Genomic DNA, 22,601 nt, shown 5'->3' with positions numbered 1-22,601 from the left:
ATGTCACAATCAGCTACTGTAACTCCTGTATCTTGTACTCCGTCCTACAGCAATGCTGTACAGAGTACTGATGTTATCCTAGCATGGTTCTATTTACTCCCTGAACTGCTAACAGGCAACTGATGTTGCATACAGGCATATGACAACAGAAACAATCCTCAACCTAGAAATTTCTGCTGGCAACAGATCAACAGACTGATGTATGCTGAACACAAACTACCCAAGCCTTCAGTCAGATCCCATTAATTCAACTATTAGATCCTTTACTCTGGGATAGGGCATTATTTCAACTGTAGATATATCATTGACAGCTGCAATACTCGAGTTTCAGTGACCATGTTCATTTGGTTTTAAACCAATGTTAAAATGTAGACACCATAAAATAAGTTGTTTCCTATATAGTGAAAGTGAGTAATCTTCAAACACCTGGGTGGAAATTATCTTTGCATCTTAAGTCTAATAAATGCTGCTATTGTACCAACATGCAGAACATTCAACTTTATGTTAAACAGCAGCCCTCAGTTGACTGAAACTCTGCAGACGGTGGGTGACACACAAAAGGTAAGCCGATTTAAGTCATTCTAAATGTTGTCTTGTACACTAAATACTGCATAATATTTTCTTTTAAAAAGATGATTTTGGATGGTACCAAGAAGTATAATGAGAAGCAATGGGATGAAATTAAGGAACCGAAATTTTCCACAAGCATTACTGAAAAGCAGTATTTGCCACACCACTGCATTTGACTTTACATTTGTATTATGATAGTCCCTTTACTTAAAACCTGTTATACAGCTAAGGGGTTATATCAGAATCACTTGTTTGAATATGGTTATGAATGATCCAATTAAATAACTGCATCCTTCACATGATGTCATCCAGCTCAATGCATCAAGTCATCTAAATTGGAATTTCACAACTGGGTTCAAACACATACAGATTCTGTAGTGCAGACCAGTTGGCAGAGGACATCGTGCCATTTGCTGAATCATAAATGCCACTGTCTGAAGCATATGTATTCTTTCAAGGTCTGCCATCCAGGTTTTGAACTGGTGCTAATCTTGCTTCTCCTTCAAGATTAGTATTGTGAGCCAACTAAACAGGATTGTAAAGCAGACCAAACTACTAGGTCTTAATCATCTCTAATTTCTATTGTTAAGGTTAAAATTTTAACCCAGAGATTTTTATTAAAATTCACGGGCAGGACGCAAGCAATAAACAATCAATCCCAGAAGCCCCAGTCCTGCTGCAGGGAAGCTGACTGTCCAAGCCAGAGCCCCGCTACTGCAGGAGGCTGAAGCTGAATCCAGAAATTACAGAGGTCTGTTAAAGTCATGGAATCCATGACAAAATAGTCTCCTTATCAATTGTTCAACAATACTGTCTCGCTCTAGGAAAATGGGATTTTCTCTTTGAAGAGTAGTATAAATTTCAAAGACGTACAACAACAGAAATAGAGTGCTTGGAGATAAAGGTGCTCAGATGGAGACAACTAATCAAGGTGTTCTGACACTGCAGGTCCCACAGCTCCACTACTTTTGTTTACACATTAAAAAAGGGAGCAAAAGTACAAAATTCCTCACCTTTTTCTTGGTTTATGGTTATGAGAGAACAACATATCCCCGCCCCCAAATCAGTCATGCTCCAGCTGTACTGATCACTTTGGGTACCAGTGCAAGTGTCTCAATTGTTTCCTCAAGTTTGCATTATTTATAAATACAGTATATAACAGCATATTTATTTTTTCCTATGCATTTTTTAAATTAAAGTTCCCAACACTCCACTAAAATCTGCTGTCTTTTGCTTAGTGACGAGCAACCTGATGCAGCTTCCTTGAAGAATTCAAGCTTCAGATAGCACATCAGGTTCAGCAGCCTTGGTGGCCTGCACGATAGCTACAGCACCTTCACTGACCTGAGCATGAACCAGCTGTTTGGTAGCTCTCCCACATGCAGACTGATGAAACCTAACAACATACTACCAAGACTACATCTATGACAAACCTAATCCTACAGTCCCTGTACAAACTGGGCTCCCTTTCAAGACAACGGGAGCTCAGCATAAATAAAGGAGTGCAAGACTGGTCCCAAAGTTTCGGAACAAATCTGTGATGCCGAAAACTGTTAAAACAATATTCAGGTGCTGCTGATTTAGTAATTCAGCTATCTGTTCCTATACGTTAACATAAATTTTAACAGAAGCATAATCTTCCACTCCTTCGGAAACATTATACGTAAACTGTGCTGGTTAATAAAAGAAAACATCGTCTAAAGGATCAAGAACCAATCTTTGAGTCAGGACTCCTGTGTTCTATTCCCAACTCTGCCACTCACTTGCTGTGTAACACTGAGTTACAATCTCCCTGGTACCTCATATTTCCTTCATCTATAAAATGAGGATAATGAAAGTTTCTTACATCAGGTGCGTTGTTTATAAGGCTTAGTGTTTTTTAGACTCTGACAAAGGAGCTAACAAAGAGCATTATTACCCCACTAATAAAATTTATTTTCATACTGTAATACTAATGCATGTACTGAATAACTCTCTTTAGAATCCTGTTTTCAGAACCTGACATTTTATGGGTTTACCAAGAAGGCTGGTTATCATAAACATGATTACAATTAAGCAATAAAGCCTGACAGGAAGTACATTTCTAAGCCATTACAGCAAGCGTTTTAAAAGCCTGAGGCTGAAGATGAAGCCAGAGTGACTTTAGAACACCTCAAAGTGCAGTAATCAGCCTCAAATGCCATGCTTGGAGTACTTCACTGTTCATATGAAATTTACATAAAAAATAAGCAGAACCACAAGAGCATTAAGAGTCTGACATCACTGACAGCCAATTAAAAAATTCAAATTACCACTAGAATTCCAAATCCATTTAGGATCACAGAAACAAAAGACCTATCAGATCATATACTGGATCAACACTACACTGGATTTTAGCAAAAGAGTCAGTTCATAAAAATTCAATATCATGAGCACCAAAGTGCAAGAACCTTTATATAGTGAACTACAGAGAACCATTAAAGGAGGGGGGGGGGAGTCTATATATGTACAAGACTTAACATTTTTAAAAGATTTTAGCCCCTTGAGAATTTCTAGGTTTTTAATTATTATTTTTTTTTGTTTCAATTTAAATAATATTTTCCCTGCAGGGATTATTCTAAACTTTCTCCATCACTATCTGAGCACAACTAAAGGAAGAGTGTCAGAGGTTTGGAAAGTTTAGGTAGCAATAAGGAAATATTTTGATTTAATAAGCTACATTCATCCCTGAATCCTAGAAGAGATTTATCTACATTATGGAATCAGAAGTGGAAATTTAGGGGAAGTTTGCTTGCCATTGCCAGGGCAGCATGTAATTTTGCAAAACATTTGCCTGTTATCAGCATTATATGCCAATAGACAAGACTAAGTACAAAAAAAGCCAGCTCCTCCACACACATGACACAAAAGCATTCTGCCAAGCCCTCCTTCAGGTTCTCTCTCACACAGACAAAGACCTTAGAGCTATGGGACATCTGCCAGGGAAACAACTTAAACCAGAACATGAACATGTACTAACCTAAACTTACATGTTCTTTCTTCCTGATTCCTTCCGCCTCCCCCACATCTCTCAATTTACTGTATTTTCTCCCTCTCACTCTTCCCCGCCCCCCTCGTTTCAATTCTTGGACCTTGTTTTGTTTAAAATGTTCTCTCTCTCTGAAAAATGAATGCTCTTCCCTTCTATTATTTGGCAAGTCTGGGCCACACTCTGTTTCCCCCCAGGCCCCAACTCCTCCTGCTCCCTCCCAACCTGGCTGTCCGTTTCCTACTGCATGTGATCAATTATGTGATTTCCAGGTTTTTTGCATGACAGTAGGTGTTACCCCAAGAAAAGGATTGTGCATGCATGCATGCACACACCCCTGTGCCACACACACAAGGCTTTATAAACATTTTTAGTTTAAAAGCACTCCAGGGGATTTTCTCAAACTGTTTTTTGTTTGCTTGTTTCATTTTTATTATAATAGGATAATTGACATAAAAGGGATGTTAAAAATACTCTGTGAACTGAACATTTTTCAACTACTAATTGTTTAAACATATGAAGGAAAAAAATACTATTCTGAACTTGAAAAATCCATGTCATTTATAAGCATAACACTATAGGAAAAGTAGCTCCCACACACACACAGGTCTCTGCAGTTCCTGTCATCATTGAACTGTTCTTCAGAGTCAGTGTCAGACACCAACTCTGATGTTTGACAAAAAAGGGATACCGGCAGATTGCCCAGCAGCCGCATCATGTGCTGCCAAGTGAGAAATACAAGCTTGGAAACAGTCGCAAGATCCCAGCCAGGACAGCAAGGCTAGAAGCATAATAGAAGTGACATAACTAACTATGCAGTGGCGAGACGGGACGCCATAGCATGGAACACTTCTGCAGTGCACGCAACGGAGTTGCCTTCAGTACTAAGGAGGAGGAAATTAGTTATAACGGGGAGAAACAGAATGCGGGGGGGAGGAAGAGTTAATCATTAGAATTACCAAATCTGCTTACATTTCATTACCTCTGAGAGTCAATTTGATTACCTGCATAATGACCTTCACTATCTGAATTTGAACCAACTTCCCAACTGTCAAACTTTTATAGATTTTTTTTTTCTACAAAACATTCCCCCCCCCTCCCGGCCCCAAAAGTGAATTACTTTCAGTGTTCTAAGTGGCAGGGTACCAAAATTCTTTAACCAACCTGAAAACAGTTTGTGCAGTGCATTCAATAAGAAGGATGTTAAATACTGACTCTAGCCTAGCAATTTAGGATCCCCTCAGCACCCAGAAAATGTCAAGTGTGAACTCTTCAGGATAGAAACTGCCTTATGTGTTTGTACTGTATCAAGCACAACAGGGCCCAAAATACTACTAATAATATGGGTCTGTCAATATGCAATTTGTCTTGAGACTATGAAATAAAACCAATTAAAAAAAAAGACAGTTTATCAGCATCTCTATCAACATTTTCTTCCAGAGAACAAGCTTCAGACAGCAAAAAAAAAAAAAAATTTGCTGCAAATGTAACCACAAGGGGAAAAGGAAACAAGGGAAATTGTGGGAATGCAGTTTAGAATGAAGTAACGCTCAAATGCCAGGGATCACCCATGACAAATAAAATATGATCTGTGTTCAAGCTCTGCTTTCATATTCGTCCATGTCACCTTTGCCATTCTTCAGTACGAGCAGCATATGTTGATGTTAAAGGAACATATAAAGGAGATGCTTTTCCTTCTACTCCTGCTATCAAAGTGTGATCAGAATTATATGGATGAGGCACCTTTAACAGGCAAGAAATGCAATTTTGGAATCCAAAAGGCACCATAACAGTTGAGTGTTGCTGGGAGTTGGATAATTGAGGAAAGAAGGGCCCGATTGTGCTAGGTGGTGTACACATAGGTTATGTCTACATTAGCACTTCTGTCCATAAAACTTATGTTGCTCAGGGGTGTGAAGAAGAAAAAAACAAAAACAAAAGCCACACATCTGTGACCAACATAAATGACATCAACAGAAGTGCCAGAGTGGACAGTGCTATGTTGGCGCCAACATAGCTACTACCGGTCGTTGGGGTGGTTTAATTATACCAACAGGAGAGCTCTCTCCTGTCAGCATAGAGCAGCTACACAGGAGACCTTACTGTGGCACAGCTGTACCAATGCAGCTGTGCCTCTGTCAGGTTTCTAGTGTAGACACAGCCTTAGTGAAAAAGATTCCTGCCCCGAAGAGTTTACAACTAAACAGACAAGATAGACAGAGAGCGGGAAAAGAAAGTGAGACAGAGAAAGGTGAACTGTCTTGCTCAAGATCACACAGCAGATCAGTTTGAGAGTGGAAGTTCAATCCCAGTCCAGCACCCTATTCACTGGACAACACTGCCCCTCCTGTATTTAACACACTACCTCAGATTATTTGAGAAGTGAAAGAATTATTAATCTAGACTTTACCCACACAATTTAGCGCAAAAAGGAAAAAAAATTTGTTGAGTTTTATGCCCTTCACTTAGCTTTACAATTAAACTAGATTGCTCCGTTGTGTCAGTTTCACATCCAGAATTAGCACAGGAGAGGTAATGTTTGGATTACAAACATTGTATGGGATTGATTAGATGTTTAAAAAAGCTTTGGGTTTTAAGTCACGAAATTTTTTTTTTTTAAAGTAAATTCTATAAATTTTGTCATGAATGAAAGCCTAAATGTGGAGTATAAACAGCTTTTTATTCAGCGGAGAGATTAGAGGGGAGGTTATATCATTTTGTATCAACACTAAAGTATAACATTTGATATTTTTGTTATGATCAACCTATAAAACCTGTCAACTTCATTCAGGTTACACAGGACTCTAATTATGTTTAACTAGAATCTGAATGATCTAATTACTTAACATCTTATAGCACAAACTACTGAGGACATCTGGTTCAGCAATTGGCAAAGCAGTTTGAGAAACAAGATGTGTGCACTGTAATAAAAGCAGAACCCCTGGAAACAGTTTCCCCACTGCACACCTTCTCACTTTTTTTCCTCCACCCAAAAATTCCACCTGTGTTTTTATACAGCACTGCTTTCCACTTCAAGCCATCTACAGGTTCAAAATGATGCAGCTAATAGAGGGAAAGTTGTTTTATAGTACCACAGGGACGATCATATTGCTTTTAAGACTTTTTTCCATGAGGAGATAACCCAAATTGCACAGAGGAACTCCTAATTCAATCATTTTGAGTTTTTTTGAGTCCACTTTCCCCAAATAACCTACAGCCATGTCTAGGAAACTTTTGGGGGGAAACGCTCCCCCAATCCTAAATTGGTAAGAGCCCAGTACAGACAAGCTCTTCCCACTTCACAGGTTTTTAACTGCCATGCCATTTAGAAAGAGCAGATTTAACTAACACCGTGGTGAAAACTCCAGCCTCAGGTGATCTGAAGTCATCCCGCTGAAAGCAGTACGGTTAGGTTGACAAGAACTAGCAATCCTGCCCAGTCCAGAAGCTGAAGAGTTGTGTGCACAAGTGAGAGAAAGGGGAAAAGAGCACCCTGTAAAAATGTTTTCCACAATGACAGCTTTGGTCACAAAATCTTTCCCATAGGCTTGGCTGCCTGCCAAGGTGATATTGTGCGATATACCTAGGGGCTGTGCAAAGAGGAGGGTGCCTGAAACACAAGAACCTGCTATGGTGACCTGTATTGTGCAGACATGTTCCCACTTTGATCTCTTCTCCTTGAAAGAACAATAGATCTTCCCTGACAGATTAATCTGATGTTTCTGCCATGGACAGGCACAAACCAAAAATTCAAAAATTTTAGACTTCAAACCCTATTTACAGGGCAGAAAATCCCAGATAGTGACATTAATAAAGTTTTATTTAGCATGCTGTAAGACATGACACATTAAAGGAGAGCCAACTGTTCTGAGGATATGCCAGAACATCTCTTAACTAGTATTTGATTTTATTTCAGTGTTTGGAACACATTGACCACAACATAGTCTTGTGAGAAGTTTTAATCCTTCATGTTGCATTTAATATACTACTTTTATTAATTTTTTTTTAATTAAAGTTCTAAGATGTTTTACAGCATCAGGGAAAGGGAGGGATTTAGAAAGGTTGCTAGAAACAAATGAATATCAAAGGATAGGAGACAGAGCGTGGTAGTCTTACAACAGAATTTGTCAGTTGAGGACCAAGTGACTAGGCTTTCTACACATGCCAAACCTCGATAGCGAGGCTTTTTCCTTGGAATGCACAGAGAGAAATGAACAGTGTTTTATACATGGGATTCAACAGCGTATGTCTGTGGAGCAAGTTTACATGGTTCACATGCCAATCTAAAATAAATGAGGAAACAATGCCCAATCTTATTTGGTGCGGACAGCCTGAGGGAGAGCACTCAATACCTTGCAGTATTAAGCTCACTTGTTCTCATAAAAGTGTAGCTCCAGTAGGAGTGTACGTAGGGTCTAAAGGACATTTCTTCTACATTGATTTATTCTCTGAATGTTCTTCCATATCAGCCCAGATACATGGCATTTACATCCTCTTACAATGGTGAAGACAAGAAAATGCCATCCTCCTACAGTATCACTCACCTTATACACAAGAGAGTATTAAATCACTGATTTCAGTCAGGAGATTTTCCTGGTAACAAACAATTGTTTTGAGATTATTCGAGCAGAAAATATGTTCACCTCAACAAATGAGTAGGCAATCATGGATGATAAAGGATAGATTAACTGAAGATGCCACATTAGCCAGTCACCCCTCTCCAGTATTCTGAGAATTGCAAGAGCAGAACCCAATGTCAAAAAAAAAAAAAAAAAAAAAAAAAAAAAAAAAAAAAAAGTGGGTGAGCCTACTTTAAAAAAAAAAACCTGAAATTTATAGCAATCACTTCCTGAAAGTGACACAACACAACTGACAATGCTGTAAGTGAATATATTCAAAACATTGATTTGTTTTCAAGGCATACTGTACAATTCTTGTGCTCACACAAAACCAGAGATTATGGTTCTAGGCCTGCAAGCGACTCCATATACAGGGAACTGCCCATATTAAAAACAAGACTGGGACCCAACTCTAAGCAGTCTAGGCAAAAATCTAACATTACTGGCGCCTTGCTTTTAAGAATGTTTACTGTTATCCCAATGCTGCAGATTAATAGCAGAAGAGCTATTTTCATTGCAGACATGCCAAACCCAACGTTTATTTCAATGCTATCAACATGAAAAAAAAAATCAAGCAACATAAAAATAGATAAGTATTTTGCTGACAAAATTAACAGCTAAAGAAAGAGCATCTTTCAGATGACAGACAAATGGTACTTTATTTATATCTGAAAATAAAACATCTATTAATTTAAATACAGTAGAATCCTTTTTATGCAAGCCTCCATTATCCAGCTCTCCGTATTAACCAAACTAGGCTGCATGGCCCTGCCGCCCGGAGCTGACAGAATAGAGAGAGAAAGAGGATAGAAAACTCTTTGCCCATTCTTCTGGTTATCTGAATTTTTGATTATCCAACTTGGCCCCAATTAGATCAGATAAACCGGATTCCACTCTAACTTGATTCCAAAGTTACTTTGACATGCGTGCATGTCAACTTAAACAATGAAAAATAAATTAAGTGTAGACACACAGACAAACCGTAAGTTTTAAATTTATTGAGCTGTTCTGGTAATGTTTATAGTCCCATACTAAATAACCAAAATATAAGTTTAAATTTAGCAGGAACACGAGATAAAGTAACATGCTTAAAAGGGACCGGATAACTCAGTAGGACAGCTACTAAATGAATAGAGAGTTCAGAAAACTGGGTTCTATTCCCAACTCTGCCTTGAACTCTTGACAAAGGGCAACTCTTTCTAATCACAAATCCAATAAAGTGTTCAGAATACTCAAGTGCTTAAAGTTAGGCACATGCTTGAGTATTTTGTTGGATCAGGACCTTTGCTCTGTAAAATGGGGACACACCCACCCACCTTTGTAAAATCCACTGAAAGCTACAGGTGAGAAGTCCTATATATGATAAATGCAAAGTATTACTGTTTTGGGAACGGATAACAGGATATAGCACCTTTTCACCAGTCTAAATGTTTAAACATTATCACCTGATATTTCATCTAGTCCATTGACTGAATAGTTGAGTTGACAGTCAACCCAAATTTCTGACAGCACAGGTAGGTTATCTAAAAATCACATTCTGCACCCTTGTTACCAGTCCTGCCAGAGAGAGCATGGATATTCGGATTACAATAAGTAAACAGTAAGAAAGGGATGAAGGGTGCTGTGAAAAAGCTTCAGCCTACCATATTGAACTTGTTTTGTGAATAAAGGACTTCAGTCTCCAGCCATTAATCTAACACATTTCATATACGACCTTATGAGTGTACCACTGCCTTCTGCCAGATGGAGTATCAGACCTGCTTGAGTGCAGCCATCTACAATCATTACAACCAGTAATAACTGGCTTGGATAGAAACCCTACAAACTACAGATAGCTAAACTGGTAGAAGTTCATCTGTTTTTAGAATGCAGAGCTGTTTGAGTCACATTACCTATGCATGTAGTTAGCTGCCTGCAGTTTCAAGTGGTGCAACCACAAACTGTTGCATACTAAATTCATCTTTTACATCACTGCAGACTTATGTTGTATGTTTTGGGTGTGCTATCTACAATTCATGGAAAAAATCTAAAGAAAAACTTGATACACCAGACATCCTGCTCTCATATTACAAGCAACACTGAGTCGCATACTTTATTACTATATGTTTTTAAATAAGAGAGCATGTATATGACATTGTGTCATCTTCAGTGTTGATATCAAAATTTTATAACTGACTGCTAGCAAAAAAGTGTTCTTACGGTGATTTGATACCAACGTCAAGATTTTTACTAGGATATACATAATAACTCAAGACTTTGCCACCTCCTAGTCACTTGAATAGACTTACTCCTATTTTTTTTTTTTCTCATGATCCCATATGATGCTAGCAATAAGCTGAAAAACAGCCGTATTTTAAGAATACCATGTCATTTGCTGGGCTGTTTTTTCTGTTTAAAAATATAAAGTTAATCCTAGAGAAAGGTGGCTGACAGCCCTGAAAACTAAAGCCCTGTTTATCCATACAAATACAGAAGTAAACAGTGACAATAAAGAATACTGAGCTATAACACAGAACCTTTCATCCATAGATGTCAAAGTGCTTCACAAAGTAGGGTCAATATCATTATCCCTATTTCACAGATGGAAATAAATGCAGAGAGGTGAAGCAAAGTGCCTATGGTCACACAGGAGGTCAGTAGCAGAGCTATCAATAACCAAGAACAGGACTGAAACCCTCAACTCAATTCACAAAGTTATTACCATGTTGATGGCAGAAAAACTAAGGTTATGCTTACACTACAGTTTATGTCGGCAAAACATTTGTCGCTCAGGGGACTGAATAGTCCACCCCCCGAGCGACGTAAATTACACCAGCATAAGCGCTCATGTGCGCACTGTTATGTCAGTGGGAGAGCTTCTCCCACAGACAGCTTATGCTGCTCGCAGAGGTGATATTTTTATGCCAACAGGAGAGGTCTTTCCCATCAGCATAGAGCGTCTTCACCAGACGCACTGCAGCAACACAGCTCTACTGGTACAGCTGCAGCACTGTATGTATAGATAATGACTGAGGCTATGTCTATTTAGGCTGAATTTGAACCAATGAGATAGAGCTGAAAGACACCATGTGGTACTGTCTGTTCCCAAATCATTAATTCCAAAATATGATTTGTTCACACTTGGTCAATATCGGTGACCTGCTACTTTAAAGAAAATTATAGATTTATCTGACCAATTTGTAGTCCATATCTAAGTATCCCTATACCAGTGTACATATCTGTACCTTTTTGATAAACATTCTCAAATACCTAATACTACAAGTGGGGAAAGAGGTGCGAGAAATAAAAATTTCTCTAGATATCAAAAAGGGAACAGCTTCTAATTGCACTTCACTCTATCCACACCTTTAAGCTTTTGCTTTAAATGTTCGGTATATTAAGAAGCCAAGATAACTTTCATTTATTAAGGTGAGGCCTATTTATAATATATCAACTTATTTTTTTTAGACACTAAATCAGAGGCAAACACTTTTTGTTTAATAAAATGGGAGTGGGGAGAATGTTTTAACTACTACCAAAAAATTAAACACTGAATGACATTTTGTATGAGAAGTGTATCAAAACTTGTTAGTATAAACACTAACCTTAATACTAGAGATCAGCCAATCTACCATGGGTACTTCTAAATCATGCTGGTATCTGAGATGGGACCTTTCCAGCAAGGTCCAACAGCAGTAACTTGGTGGTAATTCTTGCACACCACTCCGTACCACACATCCAATGCAGCTGGTAAATACAGTGTAATACTGTACCTGGACATCCACCAGGAGACACTCTCATACTTCCCAGTTGCACTGGTTAATATGTATCAGCAAATTTGGTGCTGGGAGCAAGGGCGTCATCTCAACCTTCTACATCACTCACCGTTTCCTCCCACCCCATCAAAATCTGGAGTCTCGCTTTTCCCTTGTTTGCTGCACCTGTCCTTGCTTCCTATACGATTATGCCCTTTGTCTTCTGTTGGGCAATAACCACGAACTGAAACTGACCACTTCTCAGACTTCATAACTTGACACCAGGAGCAGGAAGAGTAACGTTGGCTCCATCTATACTAACAAAATTAATGTTGAGGGATCTAGTTGTACCATGGTGGTTCACCAACATGGTGCTATCTTTCTATGTAGTGCAAACTGTGTTTTAAAATGTGTGAAGACCAGGGCATGATTATAAACTGTGTGTGTGTGTGTGTGTGTGTGTGGATGGCACCACACACACACACACACACACACACACAAGCAATCCATGTTTTAACAATATTTTAACTAGTTCCCTAGCACAGTTGTTTTCATAATACTCCAACTACATAAAAAGAATCAGGTCAGTTGCACAATGATGCTGCTGCAGCACTCTTACCAGTGAAATTGTTCCATTTGGAGCAGGAGAGTACCTTTTTTCATGGTTTATTTACAAAATGCCTACACCTGTTACACATATTCAGTGCTTCCAAAATGTGATAATTTGCATATTTAGTTTATATATTTTTTTAAAACCTTGCAGATTTGACCAGTGTATTTTAAATTAATCAAATGTAATCCAAGAAATGGATTTTAAAGTTACCTTTTAAAAGCAACAACAAATTGAGAGGCTCCACTACAATAAAGAGGGCAAAAAGATAAAGATGGGAAATACAGGGCCAATAGTGATCAAACTAAAGCACCTACAAGGGAAAAGTTAAGGTTGGGTATTTTCCTCCTCCTCCTCCTCAAGTGGGTAGAGATTGATAAAAGAGAGGGAGACAACGCCACACCCCAGGGTCCACCACAGCAAAACTATCACTAGTCAAACAGTGATGTGATGAATCTCACATATGGTTAAGGCCTACACACTCTACAAATTAAGCTCTTCAAAGGACTACCTCTATTCATACTGCACCTAGCAAACTGGGTCCCCAATCCCAATCAGGGCTTCTGGGCATCAACATTAAAAAAAAAAAAAAAAAAAGAAGTGTTTATTTAAAATTACTCAACACATAAAAAAGCAAAGGGCTAGCTAGAATTAGACATAGTGCAGGGCATGTACATTCCAACTTCCCCTATGCAACTGAAAACATACCTCAATTATAACAAAACCTTATTAACCCAGCCCTACACCAAGAGTGTTTACTTTTCCCAAGTGATTGAGGCACCAGAGTTGCAATTCAGGCAGATAATTAACAATCTTTAGTTTAAAAGTAGCCAGACTTCAAAACTATGCCTTCTATAGTGCACTAGCTTTTCACAGATTTATCATGTCAACTGCCTTCTTTTACTTTAAAATATTTATACTGGGGAAAAGAGTATATTCTGCTAAATCACAATACAGAACTGACCAAGTAGTAATGGCATATAAAACATATAGCTCGAGATATCCAAGACCCTAGGCATCAGCAACACCAATGAATACTTGTTGATCTAACAAATTCTGCAAGCTGCACTTGTTTTCTACCAAATCCAAATATTATTTAAAGAATGGGAAGTTAAAGGGTTACTTTCAGATAGTTTATAGTGGTAAATACAGAATAACCTAAACATTGGGCCTAAACTAACAATATTTATAAAAATGTAATGTTAATACAAATATTTAGTTCATTAGTTTCAAATTCAAAATACAGTTATTTGGATTTAGATGTTCTTCCATAGGGTGCGCAATCCAAAATATTTGAATACAAAATACTTATATGAGTAACAGCCAGCAAGTAAAACAAACTAAAAACAAAAGCGAAAAGGTCCATTTTCATTGTCCAGCCAAAGGGGAGAAACAATAAGTAAATAAACAGTACATATGCTTCAAACTAAATGAGATTTTTCTTTTAATTATTAAATTTTCATTATGGATTTTAATAGTTTAAGATATTGTTCGATACATTAATAAAGAAGTTCAGTCTTCTCATCTTTTTTGTCAAGTTCAGGTCTCTCACCAACATCTAAGATCCTGCACAAGTCTTTCCCTGCGTTAGGTCTTTGGAGCGGAGCCCGGAGCAGCTCCGGAGCAGTGGAGCTGCAGATTTTTGCCTGGAGCTGGAGTGGAGCCAGAGCACAGCTCCAAAGCCCTGCCTGTGTATGTGTCTGTTCTTGTTTCCTAGTCCTCCTGTCCTCTGCTAAACTTCCATTCAGCTTTTGTCCCCTCAACCTCATGATTTCTTCCAGGCTGCCACTGCACTTGGAACTCTCTCCATCTTCCTTCTGCACCAAAAATAAACCCTCCTTTCCTTCAATCACTCCTTAACAGCACTTTTTCATGAAGCGTGTGTAGAACAGTCTCACAAAATAAATAAAACTTAAAATCTTAAAGTGCTACATTCAGGTTAACACTTATCTAGTCATCAGGTATGTGTGTCCAAATTGTATTATCTGTTTTTGGAAGCAAGCTCTTTAGAAAATGGACCACAACTACAATTTCAAACTTCAGCACCAGAATAAAAAGAGCCTGATGTCAGTGGGAGCTGCAAATGCTCATAAGCTTAAAAAAAAAAAATTACTTTTATTTAGATGTTTAAGTATACATTTAGGTACCCAAACATGAAGATTCTGGCCCATGTCTTCCTCTAGATCCTGTAAAGAAGCTGTCTTTACAGTCATCCTCAGTTTGTTCAGACTGAGCCCTTAACTTCACACATTCATTCCACAACAATTTTCCTCTTACATTAACAAAAACAAACTGGCACATTCATCCTTTGTATTATTTCCCGGATAGTTAACTGGATGTTTTATTAAGAATGCTGATTTAAGAGTCATCTCATACAAATGTGATGAAGAGATCTTTTTCCTTCCACTGGCTACTCAACTGGTAACTAATTTTGGTTCATTTTTGCAGTAATTAACTACATGTCAACTAAACAGAAACCCAGGATGAGGGCTGAAAGTTGTAGAATCTGCTTTGATGTTGCATCATTTGCATCATTACATTAAAATGTAATTGAGGTACAGCTAACAATGTAATAATGTTTAAAAGTGTATCTCCAAAAACAAATCAGTCTAATGACAGAAAGTTCCCTGAGCAGGCAGCGATCAGAGTTTGGGGTCCAAGCTTTGAACCGCACGCAGTTCAGAACATACAGTACTCAGACTGGAGAAACAAGAAAGGAGCATATCATGGCACACTCTAGTGTCCCTCTCCAACTGGCAGTAGGAAGAGTATCAAGTTCCAGAGGGAACTGCAGGTAACAGCCTTCCTTACCACAGTAAAAGGTAAACTCCCAGAAGTTCCCTCCCTTTCTTTACCGAATGGAATACATTAGCAACTGGAACCTGGAATACTGTAGGACAAACATATGGATCAAATTTATCAGCAGATTTTGCAAATTTACACTAAATTTAGAACAACATTGTATGTTAGAAGCAGACATCCTGGAACACTTTATTGGGAGTGTTACACAAAGTATGCAGTACCGCCACACTTATTGTTCACAGAGATGAGAGGATAGTTCATGCACGTTTTCCACTTATCTACAAATACATTTTCAACTATGGTTCATCATTGTTGTTTTCATTTATTATTTCTCTTTCACTCATGCCCAAAGGCTCAGATCAGAATCAGGCCCCTGGACAAACACAAAGGAAAACGTGGTACTTGCCCTGAAGAGGACCAAATTAGAAATCATTTCACTCTAAGGAAAACAAAACAAAACCAGTAGATACAGTACAGTTAAGAAAGTAGATTTCATATTTAGATTTGATTGAAAATACCCACAATAGTAACAACAGAAGCTTGTCTTCCAAGTAAATCTTGCTAGATAGGGTGTGGCTTCCACTATTGATGCTGAGGAAGTTATCTGCAGCTATACAAGAAGGTATGTTGAGGTAACTGGAAATCTAGCCAAGTCCTTAAGCTATATTTAAGCTTAAGGTGGGGAAAAACAGCAAGCCAAAAGGAAAAGTTTCCAACTCTTCCCAGAATCCCATTTCCACTTGCCATAAGGCAACTTCAAATCATTTTCTTCTTAATAAAAGATCACTATGGCTGCTGCAACACTAAGTTGGTTTTTAAACAAACAATCTTTCCCTTTCAACAGCATTCCTTTCCCTAAAAGAAGTTATTTAGTGCTTAACCTGTCTACTTTTAAGTTACATAGTGGCTAGTAAATAATTACCTTTGTCTACCACAGTTTAAGTCTCTAATTCACCCCTTTTGTAATAACTATTGTTACTTATTTGATGTATATTAATATACAAGGGCCAGTAATGTAGCCCTTGCTAAGGAAATTCCCAATACAAAGGGGAAAAGGAATGTGGATCTGATTCTGCATAATATATGCATTTGTTATCCAGTTCTGAACTCTGGTAAATACTTTTGTGTGTGACACAGTTTTTTAACTCCTTGTCCAACTGACCTCAAATGTGTCAGGAAAAATATTTACCTCAATCATAAATCAACTCTACTTATTTTGTGGTGGACATTCTTTTGTTTCTGGATTTGGGGAATGAGGAGAAGAGAGGACAGTCCTGTCCCTCCCTCCCCCCCGCCCCAAAAGGCTTACAATGGAAGTTCAGTTATAACTATGGATCATCTATTACTGCTCCATAAATTATTCCACTAGGACCAAATCCTCAGTTCATTAGACAGGCTGAATGGCTGGTCTGCATGTTGTGCCTTTTTTCCTGTTATAGGGAGGGGAGGTATTTGCCACAGCCCCCCAAAAAGTAGAGAGAATAAGCTTTCACTCCTTGGCAAACAGCAGCTAGCATTGACACATCCCATCTCTTTTGCCTCCACCCTCCCTGGTGAACTCCAGCAGGAAGATTCAACAAAGCACAATTTTCTGAGACAGAAAGAGAGAAGATCCCCTACATCACATCCCCAAACTCTGCTTCTCACCCTGAAATAGAACCACAATGCTTTTATTGAGTCAAGTACCTCCATGTTCACGCAGAATTGGATGGAATCTAGTTATAAATCTTGGCACATCTTCTCTTGACACATGCATAATTCCCATCACTGATAATATAGCAAGGAGATGTTCCCTCACCCCACCTTCAGGGCAGAAACTATAAATTCAACTGTGACTTGGGAAAAGAAAATTATCTCTAGATCCACTTTTGATTTAACAGAAATAAAGTGGACAGCTATAAGCAAAGAGTCTTGTGTTTTGGTACAATCAGGTTCAGCTACAGGATGTCAAAAATTCCCCTTGCTTCCAATTAGATGCTTCAATATTTAAACCATTCATTACTATTTAGAAATCAGTTTTTCTTTTGTGAATGGGCCTATCTTGAAACAATCAATCAATGGCAACAAACAGATAATGCTCCCTCTTAACCCTAACCATATGCTGTAAATACCTTGACACAAGACAAAAGTATACAGACAAGATTTGGCTTTAAGTTTAAATTCCCTGGTTTGTTAATACAAGCCAAGCAGTTTTATTTTAAAAGATTTCTGTGTGCGCGCGCATGGGTTTGTTTGTTTTTTGTTGGTTTTTTTGAAATAAAATGCACCTCTGCTTTAAAAAGTGACACCTGATCGTATTGAGTTTCTATGTTTATCTTAATGTTTCCACATCAAATTTGTTCAGTTTACAAATAACAATCTCTAGTTTTTCTGTTTGTCAGATCTCAGGTTGAGTTTGCAGGACTATCAAGCTAGGTTTATTCTCGCTCTCATATTTCATTACTGAAGTAATAAAGATACTGCTGGACAAGTTATACCCTTAGTTACATTTATTCAAGCCTATTAGCCATGCATCTTAAGGAGGATTTTATGCTACAGCCACAGGAGCATAACACATTGTTTGATGGGCAAATTGCTTAATAATCCATCAAGATTATAAATAAACCAAGAACACAAGACTTCAAGTAGAGTCAGACTCTTCCATTGTAACCTTTATCCTGCTGTACATGAAGATGACTAAGATCACATGACTGTTTTCATACCAGGAGTTGTAGCTGCAACTCTTCAGAGCAACAGTACAGCACTCCACCAAGCATCTATCTAGGTATTTAATCCATGCTCATCACAATGATAGCCAAGCGCTTCCAAAAATCTGTCTGCACAACACACTGACTTATTTGGCAGCAGCTGTCAAATATGGTTCCTCCCTCAATCATGGTTAAATCCAGTTTGGCAAATGGTGTACAGGTCATGCCAAACCATTTGGCAGCAGCTGTCAAATATGGTTCCTCCCTCACTCATAGAATCATAGAAGATCAGGGTTGGAAGAGACCTCAGGAGGTCTAGTCCATGGTTAAACCCAGTTTGGCAAGTAGTCAGAGGTGCTGCCAAACCATTTTCAACACCTGATTCAGGAACCATGATTGGCCTCTATTAGGAAAAAGGGCTGAACTTGGTGCCTGGCTGAACCATTTTAAACAATCTCAACAGCAAGTGGAGGGAGGGCTCATGTTTGACACCTGTCAAACCTTACAGTTTCTGTTTCCAATATATTCAAGTGGTAAGTAAGACCTTTATTGTTTAATCCAAGCTTTCTTGGATGGTTTAGGCCTGCCTCCGAGTGCTGAAGTCTCTCCGCTGAGAATCAAAAGAAATTTAGTGAAAGGAGAAATGAATAAGACAAAAAAGTCAGAGCTAATAGTGTTCTTGGCTGTGTATTTTAATTAACACAGATACAATCTTGACTGCAGTATTTAAACACCCACTGCTTTACCTTATAGTGCAGGTAGAGGGTTAGTAACAGTAAACATGGCTCCCCTAACAATTGAGATGGGGCGGTTACCACTAGATAGTACGTGTGCCTGGTTTTGTGCCTTACTTCCATCAACAGAGTCTCACTTGAGCACCTTACAAGTTTCCCAGCAAAAAGGTGGGTGGAGCAATAGTTTGGAACTGATGCAGCCTTGTAGCTGGTTTCAAACAACAGCCAGAGCTGGAGAAGTTCTTCACAGAGCACAGGTGGGACTGTGTTACTTGTAAGATGCATGGAATCTCCCACTTGAGTCAGGCAATGAAACTGCAGACAGAACAACATTTGATTTATGCAGTTCCCAGTTGGTTGAACACCCCACTACAAATGCCAGAAAAACTCCTTGTACAGAAAATACTGTAAGAGGTATTGCTTTATCCTCAGGATGGAGTAATTTATTCCTTCCCCATCATGCAGACTGGGGAGGAGGTAGAGAAATAAAGATATCTGAAATCAAAAATAACTGTTCTGTGCATGAGTAAATGGCTTGTCTGAATGTACCCTCTATCTCTTTGGTCACGCCAAAACTCTCTGTGGCCAGAAATTGCACAAAGTTTATTACATACAGATTCCTCAATGATTTAACTGATGGGCACACAACCTAGATCCATACAGTTCACATATAGTATGTATAAAGTTATCAAGTAAGTAGTGACTAAGGATTTGGTGCTCAAATATAAACTCCAACTCATTATTGCCAGGATGCTTCAAAGGGAAGTCTAGCACTGCTAAAGTCAGATTGTCACATTTAGACTACCATACACAAGATTAAAGTTCACACATTCATACTCCATAACGGGTTTTACAGTATGCACAGGAATTAAATTATAGTAAAAGTGAGTTATTTTTACTAAAAACAGAATAGACCAATCTCTCACAATGCAATTTGGCTGTGTTCATTACATTCTAGAATTTGATTTACATGATAGCTACTTTTAGAGTAATATGCTTTAATCAATAAACATTTGTTGCAGCTTTATTTTCTTTACAAAAATGTATTTTAGATACCGTAAGAAAAATCACATTAGGAGTGCTGAGTTTTCAATTCTAAGGAAGTACAATTGCACATATACATATGCAAAAGTAAGCATTTACAATTAAGGTTGTCAGACCTTGTTTAAATACATATTAATCTAAACCATTGTATTTGATACAATCCTACATCTGGCTCTCATTTTCTGTATTCCTGTAGGTATTCTGGGTCAGTATTAAGAATCCTTTCAAGTTAGGAAAGTTCAGCCAAATCTACCTTAATCCAAAAATCTTTAAAAAACAGAATTAAAACAAGAAGTTACTTTCTTGCCACCCCTAATCCATTTGAAAGTCAGAGGGCACCAGCCACCCACTATAGATACATAGCACTTTCCGTTTTTCAAAGTAGTAAGTGCCCAGTGCTGTTCATCCATTAACTAATTAACCCTCTCAACAGCCCCGAAAGGCAGATCATTATCCCTGCACAGACCCCTAAGGCAGATTGTTTTAGTCCCATATTCTTACACTTTTAATTTCTTTCTAAAACATAAACCCATCCTGACAGCATCCTCTCACCTTTAACTTGACTGCAGCTATGCCAAACATCAATGTAACATATTTCCGGCTCCTTTCAGGCTGCCTGCTCTCTAAGCTCCCACATGGGCACTTGCTGAATACAGACTCCTCAGTGGGGGCGAGGGGTGGGTAACAAAAGCTTTCTAGCCAATTTATTTAAACTCCACGCGTTTCAGGATTTAAAGAGGCAGGACACAATATTCCTGCACCAATCAACTACAGTACGATAAAGCTACATGTTGCAATGCTGTTAATCGGCAGGGAAATCTCCGACTAATCGCCCCCCCCCCCTTCGTATACATGAGCTATTATAATTAAGTAGTGAATCTTGAATCTCATCAAGGCATACACCCAAAAGGTAAAGGAAAGCTGCAGAGCAAGTACTTTTTCTTGAAAGGACAGGAGTCCTAAGCGCTATGAGCAGCCACGTTAAAACAGCAACACAACGCATGTGTCAGGTCCTAGACAGAAGGGAGACGGTGTTCACGCCGTGTGGTTACAGCAGGAGGAAATGCCCGTCAGCCCCAGAGACACGCACACGGAGATAAGCTCAGAATATACCATACCCCCCTCCACACACACACAGGGCGTCTCCCCGACACACTTCCCACTCCCCAAAAGTTCAACCCTCCGAAGCCGGCAGGAGCCAACTTCCATCAGACTCTTCGCTCCCACCTCCAGCATGGAAACTATCGCACTACATACGCCACAATATGTACAACGCTGTCTGCTTACACCCCAGCAGATGCCCCGCTCAGCCGCCAGTGCCAGCCCAAGCCCCCGCAGGACCCAGAGCCCCCCGAGCCCCAGCCAGAATCGGACCTTACAATCCCCAGGGCCAGCCTGCAGGAGCCGGACCGCGCAGCGCCCTCCCCCCAATACAGACACCCCCTGTGCCAGCTTGAGCCCAACCAGGACCCGGCCCTCAGGGCTGTCTCCTTTCCGACCTCCGGGCCAGCCGGACCCAAGCCCCAGCAGGACCCGGACCTGAGCGCCGCTCCCCATTGCTACTCGGAGCGCCAGCAGGCCCCGGAGCTCAGATCCCCCCCTGCCAGCCCGAACCGGACCCCACGCCAGATCACCCCCGTGCCAACCCCGGCAGGCCAGCACAGCCCTCTCCGCACGCCCTCCGCCCGCGGCCCGAACCCGCCAGCAAATTCAAACCCACCCGGGGAGGGAGGGGGGGAGGAAGGTCCAGCCATGGATGCCGAGATGTAAACAAACCCGGGGCAGGCAGGGGGGCTCGGGGGGGTGGCGGACCCTAGGGACGGCTGGCCGGGCTTTCCCTGCCGGGGGGAGCCCTGGGGAAGGAGCGCGAGAGCGAGCGGAGGGGATCTGGCAGGCCGCCCCCGGCACTGGGGTCCCCTGCCCCGGCTGTGGGGGGAGCCAGCCGGGGGAAGCGGCTGCCTGAGCGGCGGGGAAGGCGAGTGGCTCGGGCTGCTTTAAAAGCGCCGAGCGCTGGCACCACAGCGCCCCCAGCCCCAGCCGCTCAGAGGCTGCAGCCTGCGCCCGGCCGGCTGCCTGCGCCCCACACAAAGTCCCAGCACTCAATAAACTTTCCCCGGCTCCCAGAAATAAAGGGGAGCGGGGGCTGCCCCCCGCCCGGCCGCCCTCGGCCCCGCACGGCCCCGCCGGGGGGCTGGCCCGGGACAGGGCGAGCGGCGGCTCCGGCGGCGGCGGCTCCGGCGCCATCTTGGGCTGATCGATGAATTGAACAAAGAGGATCAATTTCTGATAAAGCCAGTTATCAATGGGGAGAGCGGGGCCGGGCCGCGCGGGGGGCTCCCCCTGGGCGGCGCGGGCCGGGGGGCCGGGCCCGGGGAGCGGCGGGGGGGCCCGGCGGCGCGGCCCGGCCGGCGGGGCGAGCGGAGAAGCCTGACCTGCAGCTGCTGTAAATCAAAGCGCTTCCAATATTGAAACATCGATCCCACATTGGCCGCCATCTTGAGACATATTGAGACAGAGTGAGCGGCTGATAGAGAGAGAGGGGCTGGAGTTCAGGAGCCGGGAGGGAGGGGGAGGGAGGGAGCCAGCCGGGCGGGGGGGGGCAGAGGGGGAGGGAGGCGGGCAGGGAGCGCCCAAATCCCGGCCTGGAGCCCGAGCCCGGCCCGGAACACGGACTCGCAGCCATTGCACAGACAGACAGCGAGCGGCTTCCCTCTCACCGGGGCACAAGCGCAGCCGCCAACACGCTCGCCTCCATCCAGCCACCGCACAGGGAAGAGATCTAACACACAGGGCA

The 22,601-nt window shown here is 40.9% G+C and overlaps 1 protein-coding gene across 3 annotated transcripts in view; it reads right to left on the bottom strand.

The window, feature by feature from the left end:
• The window catches only part of CUX1 (cut like homeobox 1), a 380,489-nt gene extending 358,110 nt beyond the window's left edge, over window positions 1-22,379 (bottom strand). For all 3 annotated transcript variants that reach the window (XM_054008638.1, XM_054008636.1, XM_054008637.1), the window contains exon 1: window positions 22,240-22,379. In XM_054008638.1, coding sequence (XP_053864613.1) covers window positions 22,240-22,302 — 63 coding nt within the window. In that variant the 5' untranslated portion in view covers window positions 22,303-22,379. The remainder of the gene's footprint in view (window positions 1-22,239) is intronic.
• Window positions 22,380-22,601: the final 222 nt, after the last annotated feature.

Source organism: Malaclemys terrapin, chromosome 18, assembly GCF_027887155.1.
Source record: "Malaclemys terrapin pileata isolate rMalTer1 chromosome 18, rMalTer1.hap1, whole genome shotgun sequence".
Lineage (NCBI taxonomy): Eukaryota > Metazoa > Chordata > Testudines > Emydidae > Malaclemys > Malaclemys terrapin.
The sequence above is the reverse complement of the archived record's forward strand: the minus strand, read 5'-3'. Positions and strand labels throughout refer to the sequence as shown.